Below are 21,637 nucleotides of genomic sequence, written 5' to 3' on the forward strand. Positions count from 1 at the left end.
TTCAGTCATTTGTTTATTTATGACTATGGAAAGAAAACAAAGCAAGAATTTCGAATGTTCATTGATGGCACAGAATTACTGCTAATGCAAGCTTTAAATTGGGGAGCTCTGTCTGCTTTTAGTTGTCCAAAAGGTTTTAACTGTGTCACTGTTGTCTTACAGAGATGAAACAGAAAATATGGAATATTACAGGCAATTTACACATGTAGTATTTCTATTTCTGTGCACAAAAATATCTCCAATACAGCTGCCGTCCTATTTATAACTTCTATTAATAATGTGCACCCATTTACTTTTAAATGTGGTCAGATTGTGGTTTTCATCTCCCATTTATTTTCCAGTGATCAAGTGTAACCATCAAACAAGTTAAATGCAGCTGCAGAACGGAAGCCTGAATCACATTTGCTGCCTGGTGGGGAAAATGCTGTTAATATCATTTCAGAAAGCATCATTCACCATTCCAGGGATATGAAAAGTATAAGAAATTTTGCTACTGAAGTTTTCACAGCTCCTGCTTCATAGTCGCCTCCAAAAGCATAAGTGAGACTGCACATGGGTCCGCTCATCGCTAGTGCAGTGGTAGTTCAGGACCTTTATGTTCCCTTCAAATGTCTCTATACGTTTCGAAGCAGCCAGTTTGGAGGTGAGATGCCAGACTGGGAAAAGTAGTTCCACCACCATGGTTTCTCCTGCCGCTCTATGCCAGTAGCATCTGACTCGCTAAAGCGTTCAAACTGGTTGTAGGGGTCAAATCGATCCCAGGAATCTATTGTGGGGAACAGGTGATCATCAATATCGGGCTCCACAGGAACCTGGATGTGGGACAGGAGTAAAAGAAAAAAAATGATCATGCATTTCAGGAAGTTACATTTCCAGTCAGAGAAAGTAGAATTGCAGTGATTTCTTAGCTTATGGTGTATGTTGTAAATTCAGTAGATTATAGTTGACAATAAACATAATATACACAAACTATTTAGTTACATGTTCCTTCGTATATTACATCATGACAAGATACTTCTAGTGTCCAGACAGCTCAATGCTTTTCCAAACGTGACTAGAAAACTGTATTTATTTTCTGATCAACAGCAAACTTTAATCAAGCTTGAAGAGGTTCTTTTTTGGATAGCAGCCTCTATAAATTCATAATGAAATTCATGGCAAACCTGCTGTATGTTTGTATGTATGGATCCTGAGTTGTTTCTAACCCCTGCAAGCTCATTTGCACTACACAATTTGAATGTATGATCTCCTACCATTTTGAAAACGTAGGATATGAAAACTTTAGACAGGGGCTGTAGATTTTAAACTATGTCCTGTAAAGTAGGACTATGAATACAAAGATTCAAACCTTCTCCAAGACAAAGTCAACCCGTCCGGCCTTGTTCATGTTGTGAGGCAGGTAAACCCTCTTACTGACCCTGGAGTAACCCTTAGCTGTCGCTGTCATGATGTGAGTGCCAGGGTTGAGCAACCTCCAGTAGTCTCCATCCTCAGCTGAAAGCAGGGAAAGGAGAAGAATGAGGTGGAGAAAATTAGCAACATTTCAGCTATTCAAATAAATTCAGTAAACAGCTTCAAAGCTGGTTAAGGGGATAAATTCCTGATCCTCCAGTGCAACACTAAAATCATATAGAAAATATGTACCCATGTATTTTATACATACCTGTAGTGACACCTTTCCTAATTCCCCTAACAGAGACGGTTGCACCTTTAATAGCATTTCCATCAGAATCCTTAACTACTCCTTTAATTCCTCTGTGGACCTGTTTAAAGAAAGCAAGCACAGTAAGGATTTCCCTCAAGTAGTTTTAACCAAGACAAAGAAAATGTACCACCAATATGTACTAAATAAGCAACTATTAGTACTATTACTATTATCTATTAAAAATGCACATTGTGTGTATTTTTTCATGTAAATAATTTAAATGCAAATCAAACCCAGACTTCTTGTGCATAGACTTACAGACTCAAGAAAACTGAGCAAAGCCTCCTTATTTCTCTTCCATTCTGGGTAAAGCTCAGCCTCTGAGGGGAATTTATCACAGCCAAGCTCCACTGTGATCTCCAGACAGTTAGTGTGCAAATAATTGAAATCTGACATACCTGCAGATAAGAGGAGATGCACAACTATCTTGAGAGGGAGACAAATACGTAGATAAATGATTCTCCAAGGGGTTGTAAAAGTATCTCACCACCAGCAAAACTGTACCACAGTGCCCCGTTGATGATCCCCCTAGTCCGATAAAATGATGCTCCACACCTGTCTGTGTCATTGTTTGACATGGTGGCATGGGCATCGGCGTAGGTACGCGCCAGCTGCTTGAAGATCTGACAGTTGGAAGGTTGGGAAAGGTGGAAATTAAGAGAAAATGGGAATTGTGCTGTTTTCCTACTGCCAGGTTTAGACACAAATCCATACCTGTTCGTCTGGAGTGGGGGAAAACGTTTTCTCCTCATGTGGATGCATTGAGAAGTCAAAAGGGTAGGAGACCACCAGCTCCCCTCCATGGAGGCTGGCAGACTGAACGAAAGGCAGCGATCTGATCCACTTCATCACTGCATAGGTCTCTGGTGCCACCTACAGGCCAAAAATGGGGTAATTATCATTATTATTATTTTATTTATTTATTTATTTTATTTTTTTTATCCAGGCTGGATCTGCTGCAGATAATTCTCCATACTTGTTAAAGTCTTCCTACCTTCCCAAACCAGTAGGCATCAGGAATTGGGATGTGGTCAATGCGATAGTGCCTGCTGCGTCGGTTACGGTAGAAGACGGATGTGAGGTCCGGAAAGTTGCGGTTCAGGTCAATATTCTGGGCATTGGCCCGGCCATTGGTCCAACCATTCAACAAGTGACCCTTAACAAGTAACAAAACTAGAGGTGTTAAAATGTGTGAAACTGGCTGATTGGCTATAACGACAATAATGATGATGTGTGAACATTAGTATAAGCAGTAACTATGTGAAGAAAATATTTAGCAGAGTATATTAGTGAGGATTTTATAGAAGAGGGTACTAATTCTATTGTTAACATGTAGACAATACCATATATCCGTCATGAGAAGAAGCTAATAGAGGCAGAAGTCATTATTTGTCTTCTGTAGAGGTAAGAAATTTGGGTTTTTTTCATCCCAACAATCAAAAAATGAAGTTTAGATGACAAACATTGTTACATTTAATAAACTATTATATACATACATATTGTCATATATACTATTGCACAAATGTCTTGAACAACTCCACATTTTTTCATATTTCACTTCTAAGAATTCTGACAGTCCTGTAATGTTTTATGGCTTTGAGCAATAGCACTCCAGGCATTTTTTTAAGGTCTTTCAAAGTTTGTTCATTCATTTTCAGTCCAGTCTTTGTATCTGATCCTTTTTAGAGGAAAAATGCTGCAAAAATGTCAAAGAAAACAGAATTTAACAAGCATGCAACAGTTTATTTTTCCACAATAAGTTGATTTTCCAAGAGGTTTTAGCTCAATACATGGCATATCTCAGTGTGGAGCACAGTGTGTCCTTAAAAATCGAGAAACTGGGCAAGTGGAAGAAAAAAGAAGTGGCAGGCCTTCTAAATGATCTAAATGGATAAAAAACCAACAAATACCTGACATTACAGCTGAAGGATGCATGTGACCCTTCAGTTGATCCATTTACTGTTTAATAAAGCCTCATTAGAAATGGCTTAGGGCAGGAAAAAATCTCTTCTTAAGTAATCCTAAACATGGAGAAAAGGCTGAGGTATACCAGATGACACAAGAACTGGACTGAAAATCAGAGACAATGGGTCTGATGGAGGGATGAAACCTCCCCAGAACTTGAACTTCAATATTATTGAACCGTCACTGCATTATTGCCGAAGACAGTTCAGACTGTGTTCAAGAATAAAGGTGGTCATACAAATACTGACCTTCGAACTCATCAGAACTGATGAGATTTTTTTTTTCACTTATATGCTGTAGTGCCATTTGTGTGTGCGTATTTCTAAATACCGTTTTCTTGGCAAAATATAAAGAAATAAGGAGTAGCTCAAGACTGGACATGCAAAATTATAGCAAGATTTTTTTTATCTTTTCTTTAAAAATAAATTAACAGAAGGCAAAATGTCCATTTTTAAACATTAAACATGATTAATGAATTTCTGTGATACATGCAAACCATATGAAAGTTAGAGTAGTTTGACTAAAACTTTATTATTTTAGGAAAATGTACAATATACTGAACATTTTCCTTCATGATTTAACCATATACTGCATGGTCAGTTTAGAATATAGTTGTGTGTAATATGCAAGTAACATAAAGAAATATCATCTATTTATAGTTGTAACTGCCCTGAGTTAAATGATTAACATGCACATAAACAGTCCACAGCATAACATTCATGCAGAAGTTGTGGAGGCGCAGTGACAAGGCATAAAAGCACAAGCATGGCGCATGCAGCCATCCCACTGCCAGCTATTGTGCCTCAAATAAGACATTTTTACCTTTTCATATTCTTTTATTTCTGCCTGTGTTATAATCACTGACTGGTTGATTATCTAGTCTGGGAGTGGGAGGATCTGACAGACAGGCAAGATAGGCAGGAGGTAGAAGCCTGAGCACTCTGGTTTCTTAGAGCTTCAATGACAGCACCACTTAAGGTTGATCCGTACTGTTCATTAACTCTACAACCCACACTGTGAAAACCCTTTGCATTAGCAGTCCTTAGCAGTGTGCTCCACCTTCCACTTCCACACCAAAGCTGAGAAAACGTATAAATCATTACACTGAGATCGGATAATGGCGGTTTGTCTTGTTTTCTGTTAACAATATTTACTTCCTGGTTGGAGAGCTCCGGGTCATTGCTATCCTCTACCTCTGAGGCAGCAAGCTCATAACCATCTGGGTTCATGGAGGCCAGAATATGGATGCGAGTGCTGTTGATGATAGTCTGAATTCTTTGATTTCCCAGAATATATTCTGAACACAGGTACTGGACTAAGTAGATGAGCAGCTGGCGGCCCAGCACCTCATTTCCATGCATGTTGCCCACCAACTTGATCTCTGGCTCCACTGCAGTTAAGGGACATAGACAAATATGATTAAAGCTGTGGTGCTTTCATTGTGGGTGATTAAAAATAATTCATTGTGGGTGATTAACAAGCTACAAACATATTCTTTTGTTTTCTTTCCAGATTAGAAAAGATGTTTTAGAAACAGAAACAAATCAACTTTAACCTTGTTTTGGATTTCATAAATTAGGCTTGTTTTCTTTTGGTGTTGACATTAAGTTGTCAGTGTGTAGGTGTCTGCTATAGCTGAAAACAAAGTTAGAGACAATGGGAATGGTTCCAGTCTTCAAGCCCCCTCTGAACAGATCAGTAAGATTTAAAAAAAAAATCTGGTTATCTTCATATCTTTTTATAATTTATGGCAGAAATGACTAAACAGGATGTAATACTGAGTTAAAATCCCAAAGCTTCCACAGCATTACCTTTCTTATCTTTTTACACCACTTTTCCTTACTTACATAGTTCATGCTGTCCTGGGTTGTTGGTAAACTCGATCACAAGCATATCCCTGCCCTCACTGCTTCGTCCGATGCTGTAGACGTGAGAAATGTGGGAGCACTTGGCTGCTGTTTTCTTCAGTAAGCTGTACATCTGGGCATTGGAGGTGTAGGTGAACTGGATGATGGTGCTGGGCTCCTCGGGAGAGAGACTAGACAATGCAACCTCCTGTCTGGCTGAAGATGTGACACCAGAAATTAGAAAAAGGAGAGAGTGCTGTGCTTCTTTCAAAGATTGCCTAATTTGCTGTGGGCCAAACAGTACAGCACATCACTGTGACGTTTACCTTTCAGTCCTGCCAGGGGGTCAAAGCAGCCCTCCTCAGCACTGGCAAAGAAGCGGTCACAATCCAGGAAGTAAGGCCAGGCCATCTCGATGGCTTCAAAGGCATGGAAGCAGTCCTTCCTGAGTGCCTCACACGTGCTACGGCATGGTTTGATCATCTTGTTATTCTGGCAGGGTGAGGCCAGCACTGAGCAGCCTACGAGACGGATCTCAGGGGAACACTCGCCATTGAGCAGACCATGGATGACGCTCAGGAGAAGGTACTCTGCCCCCGACTCTGCATCGACACGACTCCGATGACCAAGGATGTTCGGAAATATGGTTCTATAGAGATAGTTTATAGAATATTTTAACAGCAGGATTTTACTGTAATCCTCACAATCAGTTGTGAATAACTTACAAAAGAGTTTTGTTTAAAACAATGTGAATCAATGCCTTAAAAAAGACATACCTTGAGTATTCCAAATCATTACAGTAGCCCAGGTTCAACTCTGTGCACGTAGCTGTTCGGAGAGAGACGCGCTAATAAGGTTTAATCAGTTTATTGTGTCAAAATGAGAAAATCTTTCTGACACTACCAAAGGCACGTAGATTGATTATGCTGGTCATATCTTTTAAAGTATTTCAGACAAAACTGCCATCTTTTCCTCATCAATCTTAAACAAGTTGTACTGTGTTTAAGGAAGTCTTTCTTTTTAATTTTTTCTTAGCTCAGACGTGGAAATGTAGCGTGTGCTCTGATAACTATCAGGTTGGTACAACCTGGCATGGTTCTTTATCTGAATTGAAAACCAGTTTCTTACTATTACCTTTTATATCCTAAACTGACATAGTCTCTGAACAGTTAAGTACAGTATGGGATTTCTACATAAATCCTAACACAGACATAAGCTCTATCTGGACTGGGAGGTCTGCTGCTTCTTTTAGCAGCATTCTGTGTTTCAAATACTTTGGTTTTTCAACCTTAGTCAATGCAGACAGAATAAATCAGCTACATACGTTTTTCTTCATATACGGTGTTGCTGCATCTTCCTGTGAGAGAAACAGGCCAAACAACAAACTTAAACAGCAAGAAAATATCAGTGGGTCACAAATTTAACACCAGGGGGAGACATCTTCAAAAGCACTGGTTCAACCCAAAGCAGGATCTTTGTTTACTGCGAGTTAATGACCAGGCTGGAGTGGGTTTAAAATCAAAGAAGTTTACATCAGAACAAAATCACAATAAAATAAAATAAAATAAAATAATAAAAAAAAACAGCTTTACAGATGGAACAAAAACGTTAAAAAGATACGATTATTTAACTTAACCGAAATCGTGTCTTACTAGATCTAGAATATGATGATTAGATAGGTTCAGGTGCGGGTCATGAATTAGAAGGCAGTTCTTCAAAAAATCTTATATAAACAGGACCGAATAATTACACATCATCCAGTTTTGTCACTAAACTTCTATTTCCGCCCCCACAGAGGCATGCATTCGAGCTTTGGATTGCAGGGACGCACATTTGTATGAAAGAGTTTTCAGAAATAAGTGAGCTTACCCAAAAACTCGTCTCCTGGCGGACATCTCTGCTGCGGGGCGCACCATCTACTTTTAGCCAAGAAAAGCAGCAGCAAAACTTCCAAACGCATGTTTTAGTGCAGTGAGTTTCTTGTGTGATGTGGCACAGTGTGTTTGTAGCTACTACTCTTTTCCCCCCGCCGTCTGCTTGGTAATTACCACCCACAGCACAGAGAGCTCCTTCCTTTGTCTGCTGCGCGGAGCATCCCTGATTCTAAAAAATACCGATGCGAGCCGGGGATTGTGGCCCACCGCTCTGCCGATCGTATTTCACTGTGGAGAAAAGCGAGTGCGTCTATGTGTGTGTGTGTGGAAGAGGGGGTGCACGAGGAAGAAACGTGGCTTGCGTTGTTGGGAGTGGAAAGATTTACGTCTGTATTGTTTGACTATAGCATAACAGCGCGGCTGCTCAGTGAATACAAGAATAGATTTCGTTTTTGCACCACTTGTTGAGTCTTCACCGATCTTTATCTCCTCGTTTATGTTCTCTGTTAAGAGGCTATTATGCAGATTTTTCTTGGACATATGACATTGGTTTCCATGACGAGGGTCGGGGCCCCTGGAAGGTCGCAGGGTGACTCTGGGGGACAGAAATGATTTTCTGCAGGTGTTTTCTATTTTAGGATGGGCTACATTCACTGGCCACTTTATTAGGTCCACCTTGTGAGTACTGGGTTGGACTCCCACATTCAACAAGGTTTTGGAAACATTCCTCAGAGGTTTTGCTCCATATTGACATGACAGCATCACACAGTTGCTGCAGATCGTTTGGCTGCACATCCATGAAAAGAATCTTCAGTTCCACCACATCCCAAAGGCAGGACTGGGACAAAAAGTCTGGCCGGGAGTCGTATACTCACCCAGGCTGCCCAAATTCATACACTGTACACATAGTACACATATGATCACATGCAAGTTCACACACACATGCATGCACACACACACACACACAAAGTCTAAGTAATCACCAAAGCTCAATATTCTAGACCAACATTCACACACAACCGCCACCAGTCCAGAGCTTTTCTCTCACAACAGGACTCCATTCATATCATGTCATATTAATCTAAACAACACGATTGTGTCATTTTGTCAGCAAATAATTGAGATGCCAGTTTACAGAAATATAATATGTTAGCATCAATATTCACTGCAACAGTAAAACAAGAAGTGGTCAACAGCAACTTCACCTCATGTGATTCAGCTTACATTAGAAAATGAAAAAGTTACCATAGATAAGAGACTGTCTGACCTTAAGAGGGGTTCCCAAACTTTATCATGCAGCAACTCACCTGTGGAGGTATGTTTGGTCCAGAAGGACCCACCAAATATTTCATGCAGTAAATCTGCAGTTACATAATTTACAACCAGATAAACACACTCACACTGATGAGCCGTCTCGGCGCTATCATTTATTAAACAGTAATCTCACGTGATGTCGCTGCTGCTACTGATTTTAAATTTCCCAAATTTCCGGCACTTCCCCACCTCCTGCTCAGCTGTCATCCGCCCTCTCATCTTTTTATTCAGAGTCCATTTCCCCATCACGTTTCTTTGCTTCTCAGCTGTTAAAATGTCGATCAATAAAATAAATATTGTTATTTTGATCAAACACTATTATTAGTGAAAAATATTTTGTCTGTGCACAGGTGTCAGTGCCTGGCTGAATGAGGTTTTTTTTTTTTTTTTTTTTTTTTTTGACAAGCAGGCCTGTCAGGCCATTTTTGGGTCCAGGCCACCAGGAATTGTGCTATTTCTCCCATGGGTCACTTCAGGCCTGCCCAAAGCTGCTCTATTGGATTGAGATCAGGTGACTGTTGAGGACATTGGAGTAAAGTGAACTCATTGCCATGTTCAAGTAAACACTTGGAAATGATTTTGAGCTTTGTGACATGGTGCATTACCCTGCTGGAAGTAGCTATCAGAAGATGCTACGCTGTGTTCATAAAGGGACGGACATGACCAGCAGCAACACTCAGCTGCGGTGGTTAAACCATGCCATGTTAGTACTAAGAGGCCCAAAGTGGGCCAAGAAAATTTCCCCCACACCGTTACACTAGCAACAGCCTGAATGGTGGATACAAGGCAAGATGGACCCATGCTTTACATGAAATTCTGACTATATCATCCAAACGTGGAGCTGAAGGAGCTGAAATGGAGGTTCATCAGACCAGCAACGTTTTTCCATCTTATATTGTCCAGTGTTGGTGAGTCTGTGTGAATTGTAGTCTCAGTTTTCTGTTCTTAGCTGACAGGAGTGACACCCAGTGTCTTCTGCTGCTGTAGCACATCTGCTACAAGGCTAAATGTGTTGTGTGTTCAGAAATGCTATTCTGGTTGGAAACAATGTTTTTTTGCTGTTGTTTTTTTAAGTCCCTGTTGCCTTTCTATCATCTCCAACTAGTCTGCCCATTCTCCTCTCCTCTCTATCTCTCTTCTGACATCAACAAGACATTTTGGTTCAGACAATTGCAGCTCACTGGATATTTTCTCTTCTTCAGACCATTCTCTGTAAACCCCAGAGATGGTTGTGTGTGAAAATCCCAGTAGATGAGCAGTGTCTAAGATTCTCAGATCAACCCGGTACCAACAACCTCGCCACATTCAAAGTCACTTAAACCCCAGTTCTTCTTCATTCTGATGCTCAGTTTGAGCTTCGGTAAGTTGTCTTTACCACGTCTACATGACTTATATTATTATATATTATTATATTATATTGAGTTGCTGGCCTGTGATTAGCTATTTATGTTGCACGTGTACCTTAAAATGTTGTTGGTGAATGTATTTCAGTGCAGTGAAAGAAAATAAAAATCACCATTTGCACAGCTCACAACATATGCTCACATGAGCATATGCTGTGCTTGGATGATTTTATATACTCAATATATTTCAGTGGCAGTGGAGTTTATTTTTATTGTATGGTCTTCTTGTGGTAAAACATCTTTAAACATGCTCATACCCATGTTTTTACATATATTTATTCATGGGCATTTATCAACACAAACTTTAATACTGGCTGAAACATTCCACTTCCTGATAAATTCACTGTTACACAGACACACCAAACACGGCAATAAACATGGCATTGTGGTTTTCCTGTGGCATGCCCTCAGCAATTCTTCTCCAGCATACATGTGGAAACAGCTGTCAGACTGTCTTAGAGGCCTTTGGCACACGTCAGAGGTGAGTACAGTCTTGAGTAGAAACAGTTGTGTTTCTTTCATTATGCTCCCAGAGGAAAATTCTGCAGTGTTAGACTACAATATTGTCCCGACCTTTGATCAAGTGACCTCCTTGAGCAAGGCATTGACTTCTTTCCAGCTTCTGGACTCAGAGATGGCATCGCTTCAAAAGCTATACCTCTGACTTTCCTGCACATGAGGTGGGTAGGTTATGTTCCCAAAAGTAGCACATCAAGCTCAGGTTATTCTTGCAAGACAGTTTTCATCTGTAGTGTCCCACATGCTGCTCGTGCTGTGGACAGAAAGGAAATGCTGATCCTTTCTCACAATCCGGCTGATGATACTAACCAGGACCTTCCTGTACTGGTGTCGCAGAAGACAATAGACAAAAGGGTCGCTGGAGGCCTTGGCATAGATCAGACATTTAGTGGCAATTCCCCAGTACCGGGGGATGTGCACAGAGGGCAGCAGCTCCACCAGCCTGCAGGAAGACAACAGAACAAAAAAGTCATATGTTAAGATGTCATGCCTTGATAATATGAAAAGTGATAGAAACAGGAAAGGCTACTCCTCTGTGACAGGTCCTATGGATTCTGTTTTTCCTGTTAGAGGGGTTTGGGGAAGGAAGTTTGCTGATACCAACAGAGAATGCAAAGCTTAGTTGAAATTCTTTATTTTGGGCTGTTAGAAAGACCATAAAATAATTGTATCAAAAACCTACAAATACATCTGTAAAATATTTGAAATGCAAAGCTTATTTCCAGAAAACAATGGCTATGTTTTCTAAAATACAATGACAGGTTATATCTGTGACATTCATTTAACTTTGATTAAACTGACACGTGTACCCAGGAAATAATTTTCTTCACTGGTCAAACATTTCTTTTCTCATGCACCTATGTGTGAAATCTGCAAAGTAACTTTTAACTAATCTTGCTTTTAATCATTTTAATGTAATTTATGATTTATTGTGATTTTTCCTATTTGTTGCTGCCCTTTATTACTTTTTTAATATGCACCATCTGTAATGCTATTAATGTTTTATGTAACATACTTTGAATTGTCTTATATGTGAAATGTGAAATGTCTGATGGGGAATGACTTAGCAGCCAAAGATCCAGGAAGTGGATCCCCACCCCCATAAGTGTGAAGCAAATACTCTGACACTGTATTTGTGTTTGGAGTTCATTTGCTTTTGATAGTAAAGAAAATAAACATAAATTAGTATGTATTATGTTTCCATTAATGATTTGTATTTTACTTTTAGCATTTAGATAAGTGATTATCTGTAATTCAGCAATATCAGGGCTCATTCTGCAACAACTTACAAAAGTCTGGCTTTGTAGACAAAGAGAGTGTGTGTGTATTTGACTGCTCTTCCTCCAATCCAGACCTGTTTCCTATAAATAAATCTAAAAGAAGGAGGAGAATCAAACAAAAAAAGCAACTATAGATTGTTCAGGGGCTGAACAAGAAAGGACACAAATAATTTTTTAACGGTAGGGATATGCTCTGTGGTCAGATGAATGAATATAAAAAAGGAAAGCTGAAGTAATACTATGGGAAACACTTTAAGGTTTCTTTGCAATTTAGAAAAGTTGCTAACTTTTCTGGAAATGAGATTTACATGCATGTTGGTTGCAACTGTTCAGTTCAGGGTAGACACAAACATGGGAACATTTCATCTCTGTCCGATGAAAAACACATATCTCCAAAATACGTTTTTACAGGAGCATGAAAAAACAGCTGTTTTGTTTTTTTTGTTTTTTTGTTTTTTTTTCACAAACTTATGACATTCAATGGACCTATGTCTTAAATAGATGGCCTCATAAAACATCCTCCCATTGGTGATATAAATATCCAAGGCATCAGATGATAGGGTAGAATGTGAATGTGTTGTTAACTGTAGAACATCAAAAACGTCAACAGTGGACATACGTGGTTTCCATTGGACAGCTACGATTTGTGCAGACTCATGCAGTCTCATGCATTAATAAAGGCTAGATTCTGTTTATTGTGATTGTGGTTGTTTTTGCATCTTGATATAGAAAGATATCATCCAAGTGTGACTTTGAACATATATGTTCATTAATTTATTCATTCATTTTTCAATCATTCTTTCTTTTTCTAGACCACTTTGTCCAGTTAAGGCGGTAAAGCTGGAGCCTTTCCCAGCAATTAACAGGTGAGAGGCAGAGTCCACCCTGGACAGGTCTCCACTCCATCTTAGGGCCAACACAGAAAGACAAACAACCATTCACGCTTACTCCTAAGAATTTAGAGTGAAACCTAACATACATGTTTTTGGATGGTGGGAGGAAGCCGGAGAACCCGGAGAGAACCCACGCTTACATGGGGAGAACATGCAAACTCCACACAGAAAGACCACTGTTTGAACCTCCCCCAGCTGAGGCTCGAACCATCAACCTTCTTGCTGTGAGGCATTTTTATATATATTTGGGGGAAAAAACACTACAGAATGGTTTATTTACTGACATCAAACATCAATGCAGTTTTTCTGTTTCTTTCCTCATAGTGGATGTAATACTGGGAGATTGCTGTGTCATCTCTTAGTGGACCCACCATAGAAAGAAACATATGTGTAATAATAATAACAATAATAATAATAATAATAATAATAAATTAATGACAGTCAGCCACAAAACAGAGTGTTACCTTGTTATGACATAAGGTGAAAAGCAAAGGATGAAGGAACCAATGAAGATGCAAATCTTTTTAACCGCCCGCTGCCTCCTCTTCTTCTGCTGAGTAAGACATCTTTCCTTCACACTAACAAATAAACACAAAGAGAATTAATCATGCAAGACACAAATAAATATCTCAACTTAGATCAGGGAACACCAATTCCGGACTTCATTTAATTCGAACCAGGCGTGTTGCAGCAGGGAAACATCAAAACCCTGCAGGGCACAGAGGTCCAGAGCTGGTGATCCCTGATTTAGATGCTTCACGTTAGGAAAAAAAAACATTGTTGTTAAGCTCTTTCAAGTAGAATTTTAGTTTTTAGCTGTCTCTACCTGGGGTGAATATCAACCAGCAGAAGCAGAGTCTGCACTGTAATGACGTCTATCCTCTTGCAGTGAGACCTGGCGACTTTCAAAACTTTGAGGTAGGCGAAGCAGAGGACAAAGAGGCACAGCGCAAAGCTGCTGCCGTGGAACAGCGCCGTGAAGGTGGCATAAGCGGCCAGCTGAGACACCTTTTCCACTTCCAAGTGAATCGTGCACGAAGCGTATGTATGACTGTATCCTCCCCAATCCATCATCAGCTGGGTCAGAGAGAATGTAAGAGAGTGCAGCCAGGAGTAGGCTACAATGAGAAAAGCGTCTCTGTAGCGCATTTTGCTGGAGTACCGCAGAGGAAACATCACGGCTATCCACCTGTCCATGCTCAGCGCAGCCATGCTCAGCATAGTGTTAGAGGTGATGAAAGTCTCAGCAAAACTCACGGCACGGCAGAGCAGGTCCCCGAGAGGCTTCTCGCTTTTGGCCACACCGAGAAAAGTAGCGGGCATGTTAACAGCAGTGAGGAGGATATTGGAGAAGGAGAGGTTTAGGACGAAGATTCCTGGCACGTGAGTTCTCAGATCGGCGCTCTGGGTGAAACATAACAGAACTGATAAGTTAGTCAAAAACGAAACAACAGCTAAGACGACAATGGAAACTTCCAAGAGGAACTCCGGGATGCTCATGTCTCGAGGCTCGCAGCTAGCAGCAGCAGCGGGGAGGATGCTGTGGAGGCTTCGCCATGATCTTTGCTCCTGGCCGCCACCAGTTGTGACGGATGCCCCCTGCCACATTACAGACGCGCGTTTGTGAGCACGAGACACCAAGTGAGCTGTCCAGTGCTGAAACGTTCCAACAAAGCTCTGCTGTCATTTAAAGTCAGTTGCATATGAGCTTATTAAGACATCCAGCCACAGCCCTGTTGATTATTAGGACCTAATTCCGCCACTGATGACAACTCTTTAAACCCCGACATGAAAAGCTGAGTGGTCTCTGTGTTTTTACTCCCGGTCATGCGCACTATTCAGCGCCTCCTCCGTCTAAGGCAACATCGTGCGCCCCGCACGTGTAGCCGGTGGCTTGCTCATGTGACGTGTAAACAATATTCAAACGAATAGTTAAAATGAGAGATGGGGATGTCATGCCACAAACAAGATGCAATTTTATCCCAGTGACGAGTTACGTTGTGTGTTTTGTTTGTTTGTTTGTATCGGGTTTTTTTGTGATTTCTAATGTCAATGTCAGTATTTCTTTTAAATAATCTGAATTTGTGTATTTATTTGTGTTTTAATAGATACTCTTTACCATCCTTTCTTTACACAAACAATACCTTTCTATAATGAGCACAGATACACTTACCACTCAAAACATAAAGTGAACGAAGCACACACACACACACACACACACATATACATATACACACACACAGTATCTCCATAGCAACACCAAATCTTGGGTGGTTTCATCTCTCTTTGAACTTCATCTTACCCACCAGTGATTAGTCTTGTCCCCTTCCTGTATGAAGGCATTTGCCACAGCATGTTCATTTAAATGCACTTCTCAGAAACATCACACACCAAACAGACAGGTTCATATGAGGAAAGTGCAGGTAAACACTGAAAATAATACCAGAAGACAGACAAGGAAAATAGTAGAATAGGTTTGATCATTAACTTCTACATTTTCTTTGCAGAATACCTTGTCTGTTTCAGGAGCTCCAGCTGTTGATAGTAATACTGATTCATTTTGATAGGGTATCATCTGTATAACAAGCTAGTAGAAAAGGTCTAGTTATTACTTTTAATGATTTCTGTCCATACTCAGCTGAAATGCAATCTTCTCTCTGTTTTTTTTTGTTTGTTTGTTTGTGTGTGTGTGTGTGTGTGTGTGTGTGTGTGTGTGTGTGTGTGTGTGTGTGTGTGTGTGTGTGTGTGTGTGTGTGTGTTCTGACTTGCATTAAAGTTTGTCTAATCACCGTAACAATCAGATTTGATGCATACATAGAACAGAAAAAGAAATAACTAATGAATTGTGCTAATTGGTTTCCACTGAGTTATTTTAAATTATCCATCACTTCCAGGTTTGCAAGCACAGAAGCATGGGTGGTGGGCAGCCACCTTCTATGTACACATTGTTGGAAAGTATTTTATCTGAATGCATAGTGGGGAAAAGAATTGCTTGCTTCTTTGTTTTTGTATTTTTTTTATTTTTGTCATTATTGCTCCCTAGATTTTTATCCCTGCTATTCCCAGATATTCAATCATTAACAGGTTCCTAGATCACAGTTACAACAGACCATTCCACATTTATTACCTATTTCTCTTTTCATTTGTCATTCTGCTAGTTTCAGTGGAGCTGCTGTCACTGAGGATGTTAATTTAATGACTCCATGGCTTCAGCAGCCAAACCCTCTTGCTGCAGAGGAGAGGGAGGGAGGGAGGGAATGAGAAATCACCCCTGAGCCAGAAGGATGCCTGGAAGTGATCACATGTTTTCTTTAAGTTCCCCAAGCTGGAGAGGCTGTTATGCAAGCAGGAGTTTAAGAATTCCTGTTAGCGGGCAAGGGGGTCCATCCCACTCACCTCCGAGTCACCACCGCTGGCTGCTAGAGTATGTGCTGCTGTTTCATTATGTAACTATTTAGTTCCCATAGCCTGGCCACATGATATAGAGCTTTATTATGTTTTATTACATTCCCTTCAACTTTACCCTTTGATTATTTAGTGGTTTTCCATCCGCACTGCAGTTAAAGTGAGTTTTTGTCTGTGTGACAGATAAAAGTGCATGCAGTGCACTGAGAGTAGCTCTTCATTATTACCCAATGCTGCTTGTGACTGAAAGAAAGAAATTAACCCAGTTTGACGGCTCTGACCTTGATTTGTTTGCACAATTGAGCTCTGAACTAACCTTAAAGTACTGAGAGCAAGGTATTTTATGGAGGTGTTGAAAGCATGCCCTTGCACTGATGTCACTGTTTAATGATGGTCATGAGAGGAGTCGGTAATGTGAAGGAGAAAGAGAATTGAACTCTGTCGTGGGATTGTTACTGGAACAAGAAGGCCTGGGTGAAGGAGGTCTTGGCCCTTTGAGCTACAGAATAGAGCAAACACTCAGGACACAAATGTTAACTCACACAGACACTCACATGTTCAGACGCACATAGACTCTGTCTCATCCATGCTCTCTGCCACTGTCTTCCCCTCGCTGCCTCTTTCTGTTACTCCTGCTTTGTTTCACTCTCAGCCATGTGCTTGCAGTATGGGAGCCTGACAGAGGAGTGATAACATCTGACAGGAGTGGATGCATTTTCTCAGGGCTCTGATGGTGAACTCATAGGCTCAGCTCTAAGCTTTGGCTTTTCACTTGTTACTGGAATTGTTTTAAAATTGTCTGCTTAGATTCTTTTCATCCCCCATGTCTTCTTTTCACCCTTAATTTTTCCAAGTCATGTTCTAATGACACCTACTAACTGCAGCCTTCAAGTCACTTTTCCTCACAAGGCTGCGATCGACCATGTGTTTTAGAGTAATTGGAGGCAAATTGGTTAGTTCCTTGAATAAATCAGACTTGTGGTCAGAGTCACATCACATCAGTCTTTACACAACTGTCCACAAAGACAAAAACAGGTTCTGGTTTACAATTTAATTAGAAATAAGAGACTGAAATAAACAAGTATTCAGAATACTAGTCCTGCAGCCTCCAGTCTTCTTGGAAATGATCCAAGCATGACACATCTTTCCTTTGGGATATTCTTCCATTTTTGTTGGAAGCAACATTCAAGCTCAACTAAACCAGATGGAAACCACAAGTGCACAAAGGTCTCTACCAAGATGCTGTACTCTGTTCAGGTCCAGACTCAGGCTGGGTAACCCCAGGACTTCAGGAGTATTCCAGAGGTGGTTCCTGCATATCTCCATGCTCCCTTTAGGGTTGTTGTCTACTCAAAATTGTTAAATAAATCTTTGTGTTAAGGGTTTTCTTTTTGGTTATGATGGATTATAATGAAGATAACCTCGACAGGTAGATGTGAGATGCTTTATTAATCTTTTTTCTTTTTACATTAGTTTGTGTTGGGTTTTTATGTTTATTTTTGTACATGTGTTTTGTTATGTAAAAGAGGCAGTTTATATAAGATTTTTATTTGTTCTGCTCCTCTTTATTCTTGTATTTGGATTACCTTATTTTGTGTGTTTGGTGATTTGTCTTAAGACTGAATCAAAAATAAACAAAACTGGAAAAAAAAGTGCTGTTTATATTTCTGCATCGATTTCTCTCTGCACCTCAGTGAGAATCCTGCAACTTGTTGCAAAGAAACATGCCAGCAGGATGATGCTTCCATTAACATGTTTGATTGGAGGAACTGTTGATGCTCATTGCCTGGTTATCTTCCTAACACACACAGTTAGAAATTGGAGACAAATAATTTCATCTTCATTTAATCAGATCAGATGATTTTGCTTCCAATAGTCTGAGAGTTATTCCAGTGCCATATGGGAGATTCCCAGCAGGATAGCAGTGACTGTAAGGAAAGGTTCTGTTCTCTATAAAGGTCTCATGTATGGTATAATAGCTGTGTATGGTTCTTTCTTCTAAGGAATTCTGGATTTTATTTATAATGACTATTAATCCAGTTCCTCCTTTTGGCTCTGCAGACTAAGATTTAAAGTCTATTTTTCCTTTTTTTTTCTCTCTATTTAAGAATGATGGAGCCTGATATGCTGTTGTTCTCATGAGTTCTGCAGAATGTTTATGTAGTCTTCCAGATCTAATAGTGTGCTTCATCAAATCCATAAAACTTTATTTCCATCATATCCACCAAGATCCAAAGCAAATTTTTTCAACACAACATGGCATCAGACCGTGATTCAGCTTGTTATGATGCTACACCAGACAAGCGAGAGACAGAAATAAAGAACATTAAACTAAGAACAGGTGAACTCCAGTGGAGTCCAGCATCACACGGATGACTAGAAGTGCAAGAGCTCAGCTGTGCCATGGAAAATCACAACTAAGCACTGAAGTATGTAAATATGATATTTTCCCATTATTATATTCCATTAATTTACCTTAAATACTGAACCTGTTCAAGAGATTAAAAATAAATATATAATAAGGTACAACACACTTTTTTGTAACTGTATAATTTGTTATTGTAGAAAACCTTTTCTAGACTGTAGAGAAAAAGAACTAAACCATTTTAAGATGAGTCTCAAACATAAAACTCATAAAAGATTTGCGTTTCAGATAATTTTAACAAAATTATATTTGTATTTTTTTTAAGATAATTTTAAAAGAAATGAATTGCTGATGTGTACTCTAACCAAACTGACCTGATAGGAATTTTAACTAAAGGCATCATAATTTTGTTTTCTTACCAGTGTGAAAGTCCAAAAACAGCTGATTCTGTCTCTTAAAACATAAAAAAAATTGAGTAAATGCCTTTGATTTACTCTAAAACGAGTTCCCAGTTTGACTCCTTCCAACCCAATGAGTTGTTTACTGCTGATGTTTGTGTTTGACATTTTATTTTAATTCCCAGACCAATAGAGAACATACGATGTTCTTCTTTCTATTTGCCTAAGATAACAGTCCCTGTGATCTTTGGCAGGCTGTCTGTTTATATTAATTTCAGATTCGTCTTCCAGATGTCTTCTCTTCTTTTGCAAGTTATGGAAGGACCACACCACTGATTAACACACACTGTCACACACAAAAAGATTTAAAACCAGAGGTATATGTTGGCTATTTAGCTTAGATATCATACTGGCTGTAAAAAAAATAAATAAATAATAATTTAGACCACTTTGCTTCATGCCAGCATGCCTGACATGGCACAACATGTCAACACCACCTACAGTTAATCTGTCAGGGTGACCAAGCAATACCTTCTTATCACAGAAGATCCTTTTCCAGTGACTGTAAATTGCTGGTTTTGCTGTATATGTTCCAAACTCACCCACAGCACTGTGGGCCTATGGTTTGGTCACAGCAGGCATTGTCCTCATTAAGAGATTTACCCAACTATATAGCTGCAACACGAGGCAATTATCCCGTTTCTTCAAGCAGTAAGACTGGGAACACATACAGCACACCCACATGAAATTAATCAACACATACACAGAGTCAAATTTCCAATGTGAGAGCGTACACTCCCACCTACACAGAGGTCACAAGTTGAGAAAAATGTAGCTGTATTATACAAGACCCAGAGAAATGCTGCTATAAGAAAACAGAGGAGATGAAGACTGAATGTATAGAAAAAGACAGACGGAGGAAAACAGAAGTAGAATGCATGAGTCAGCCGTCTGTCAGAGGGAGGAAGCTGAAAGACAGAGGAAAGGCTCAAAGGATTTAGTTATCACTTGAGCCCTGACAAAATCATTTCTAAGCTCTTTACTGTGTAACTGGATGACTTGGTGTGTGTCTGTGTGTGGGTGTGTGTGTGTGTGGTTACATTATCCATGTTGCAGAGACCTAAGTGTTTTTACACAGTCAATTGTCGAATTCTGCCTCCATCCGAGGGACAAAACAAACCCCAGTAATGTAAATCACTGAGATTTTAGGATGAGGACTCTGTTTCAGGTATAAGAGGGCTTGGCAAGTAGTAGTTTTGGTTGGGGAGGTCAAAGTCAGTCTCCAGGAAATTAATGTAAGTCCTCAAAAGTGATTGAAATATAACATTTATGTGCATTTGTCTCATTTCCTCTGTAACATGGCTTTGAGAACATCTCATTCTGAGGAATGTGTTTAAAACCATAATAAAACACTGGCTTCTGTCTCTGTTTTCATAGAATTTTGCTCAGGAGTTTGTGCCCAGAGCATGACTGAAATACTTTATTGTCAACGAAATAGTTGAACATTTTAAGAAACATACTTGTTTGCATTCCTGCAAAGAGTTAGACAAGAAGATTGATGCTGTATTGTGCACAAGAACTGAACCACAGCCAGAAAACAGCTTTGTTTTATTTGTTCTCACTCTCAAGGTCTCCAATACTACTGTTCAATCAAAGTGTCTCTAAAATATGAGCAAGAAGTCACTTTGGTAGAGGCACCATGAGGGACTAGCTCTGGTCTGAGGTTGCATTTGATGTCAAAAACAAATATCACCTCATAACAGAGCCAACTTCTTCGTAGGAGGCTGGAAGGTTAATGATGGAAAAAGTTGCAGGTCTCTTACTTTTGATTTTTACAGTTAACCCTTGAGGTGCTAGGGTTTGCGGTTTTTAAGACATACTTTAAATTTAAAAAAATGCTGAATTTAAGGCAGAATTTATGATGGCAGTAATATTATATAATATAATATATCTTACTATAGAAATGAAACTTTGATATTCTGTATGTCAAAGTTTAACTTTTATAATGTGAGGGGTGCACTCACTTCTGTGAGATACTGCATATTATATATATATATGTATATATATATATACATATATATATGGGTCGGGTGCAGTGTGAGCGGGGACACTGGCACAGAAGCTAGCTCTAGGGACGTGGAATGTCACCTCTATGGCGGGGAAGGAGCCTGAGTTGGTGTGTGAGGTTGAGCATTTCCGGCTAGATATAGTTGGACTCATCTCGATGCACAGCTTGGGCTCTGAAGCCACTGTCCTTGAGAGGGGCTGGACCCTCTTCCATTCTGGAGTTGCTCCCGGTGAGAGGCGTCGAGCAGGTGTGAGCATGCTCTTTGCCCCCCAACTTGGCGTCTGTGCGTTGGGGTTTACCCTGGTGGACGAAAGGGTAGCCTCCCTCCACTTTCAGGTGGGGGGGTGGGTCCTGACTGTTGTTTGTGTTTATGCACCAAATAGCAGTTCAGAGTACCCACCATTTTTGGAGTTCTTGGAGGAGGTGTTGAAAAGCACTCCTTCTGGGAATATGGAGCGCCGGACCCCCTTGTAGAAGCTGTCCGGTCTCTGTATGACCGTTGTCAAAGCTTGGTCCGCATCACCGGCAGTAAATCAGAGTTGTTTCCGGTGAGGGTTGGACTCCGCCAAGACTGCCCTTTGTCACCAATTCTGTTCATACC

General features: G+C 40.1%; 2 protein-coding genes and 1 long non-coding RNA gene across 5 annotated transcripts in view; 1 reads left to right on the forward strand and 2 right to left on the reverse strand.

Annotated features, from left to right (window-relative positions):
* Nucleotides 1-7,723, reverse strand: cpz (carboxypeptidase Z). Of its 3 annotated transcripts, none has more exons than XM_041983896.1 (13): nucleotides 7,387-7,723; nucleotides 6,842-6,874; nucleotides 6,294-6,345; nucleotides 5,844-6,166; nucleotides 5,518-5,733; nucleotides 4,825-5,060; nucleotides 2,700-2,861; nucleotides 2,420-2,578; nucleotides 2,193-2,328; nucleotides 1,964-2,103; nucleotides 1,664-1,763; nucleotides 1,349-1,494; nucleotides 1-812 (listed from the first exon to the last, which is right to left on the reverse strand). In XM_041983896.1, exons 1-13 carry the CDS (start codon nucleotides 7,475-7,477, stop codon nucleotides 615-617), a joined length of 1,992 nt encoding a protein of 663 aa, XP_041839830.1. In that variant the 5' UTR covers nucleotides 7,478-7,723; the 3' UTR covers nucleotides 1-614. The 3 variants fall into 3 exon arrangements, with proteins under 3 accessions (XP_041839830.1, XP_041839832.1, XP_041839831.1); XM_041983898.1 differs by having other exon boundaries at nucleotides 4,864-5,060; nucleotides 7,387-7,722; XM_041983897.1 differs by lacking the exon at nucleotides 6,842-6,874 and having other exon boundaries at nucleotides 7,387-7,721.
* LOC121638863 overlaps nucleotides 7,660-21,637 on the forward strand; it is a 21,413-nt gene continuing 7,435 nt past the window's right edge. Inside the window, exons 1-2 of the long non-coding RNA XR_006010092.1 lie at nucleotides 7,660-7,671; nucleotides 8,578-8,579. This is a non-coding gene — a long non-coding RNA (uncharacterized LOC121638863). The remainder of the gene's footprint in view (nucleotides 7,672-8,577; nucleotides 8,580-21,637) is intronic.
* On the reverse strand, nucleotides 10,342-14,599 carry LOC121638862 (G-protein coupled receptor 26-like). The gene is made up of 3 exons (XM_041983899.1): nucleotides 13,627-14,599; nucleotides 13,265-13,378; nucleotides 10,342-11,069 (listed from the first exon to the last, which is right to left on the reverse strand). Exons 1-3 carry the CDS (start codon nucleotides 14,406-14,408, stop codon nucleotides 10,826-10,828), a joined length of 1,140 nt encoding a protein of 379 aa, XP_041839833.1. The 5' UTR covers nucleotides 14,409-14,599; the 3' UTR covers nucleotides 10,342-10,825.

The sequence above is a fragment of the Melanotaenia boesemani genome, chromosome 4 (genome assembly GCF_017639745.1).
Source record: "Melanotaenia boesemani isolate fMelBoe1 chromosome 4, fMelBoe1.pri, whole genome shotgun sequence".
Lineage (NCBI taxonomy): Eukaryota > Metazoa > Chordata > Actinopteri > Atheriniformes > Melanotaeniidae > Melanotaenia > Melanotaenia boesemani.

Excerpts from the sequence above, each read along its gene's own strand:
- cpz (XM_041983896.1), bottom strand. The coding sequence starts at position 7,477 with ATGCGTTTGGAAGTTTTGCTGCTGCTTTTCTTGGCTAAAAGTAGATGG. Across the intron at positions 6,346-6,841 it reads CACCGTATATGAAGAAAAAC|CTACGTGCACAGAGTTGAAC; the intron begins GTATGTAGCTGA and ends CTCTCCGAACAG. Across the intron at positions 813-1,348 it reads TTGACTTTGTCTTGGAGAAG|GTTCCTGTGGAGCCCGATAT; the intron begins GTTTGAATCTTT and ends TCCCACATCCAG.
- LOC121638862 (XM_041983899.1), bottom strand. The coding sequence starts at position 14,408 with ATGTGGCAGGGGGCATCCGTCACAACTGGTGGCGGCCAGGAGCAAAGA. Across the intron at positions 13,379-13,626 it reads CTGGTTGATATTCACCCCAG|TGTGAAGGAAAGATGTCTTA; the intron begins GTAGAGACAGCT and ends TTTATTTGTTAG. Across the intron at positions 11,070-13,264 it reads TCACCTTATGTCATAACAAG|GCTGGTGGAGCTGCTGCCCT; the intron begins GTAACACTCTGT and ends GTCTTCCTGCAG.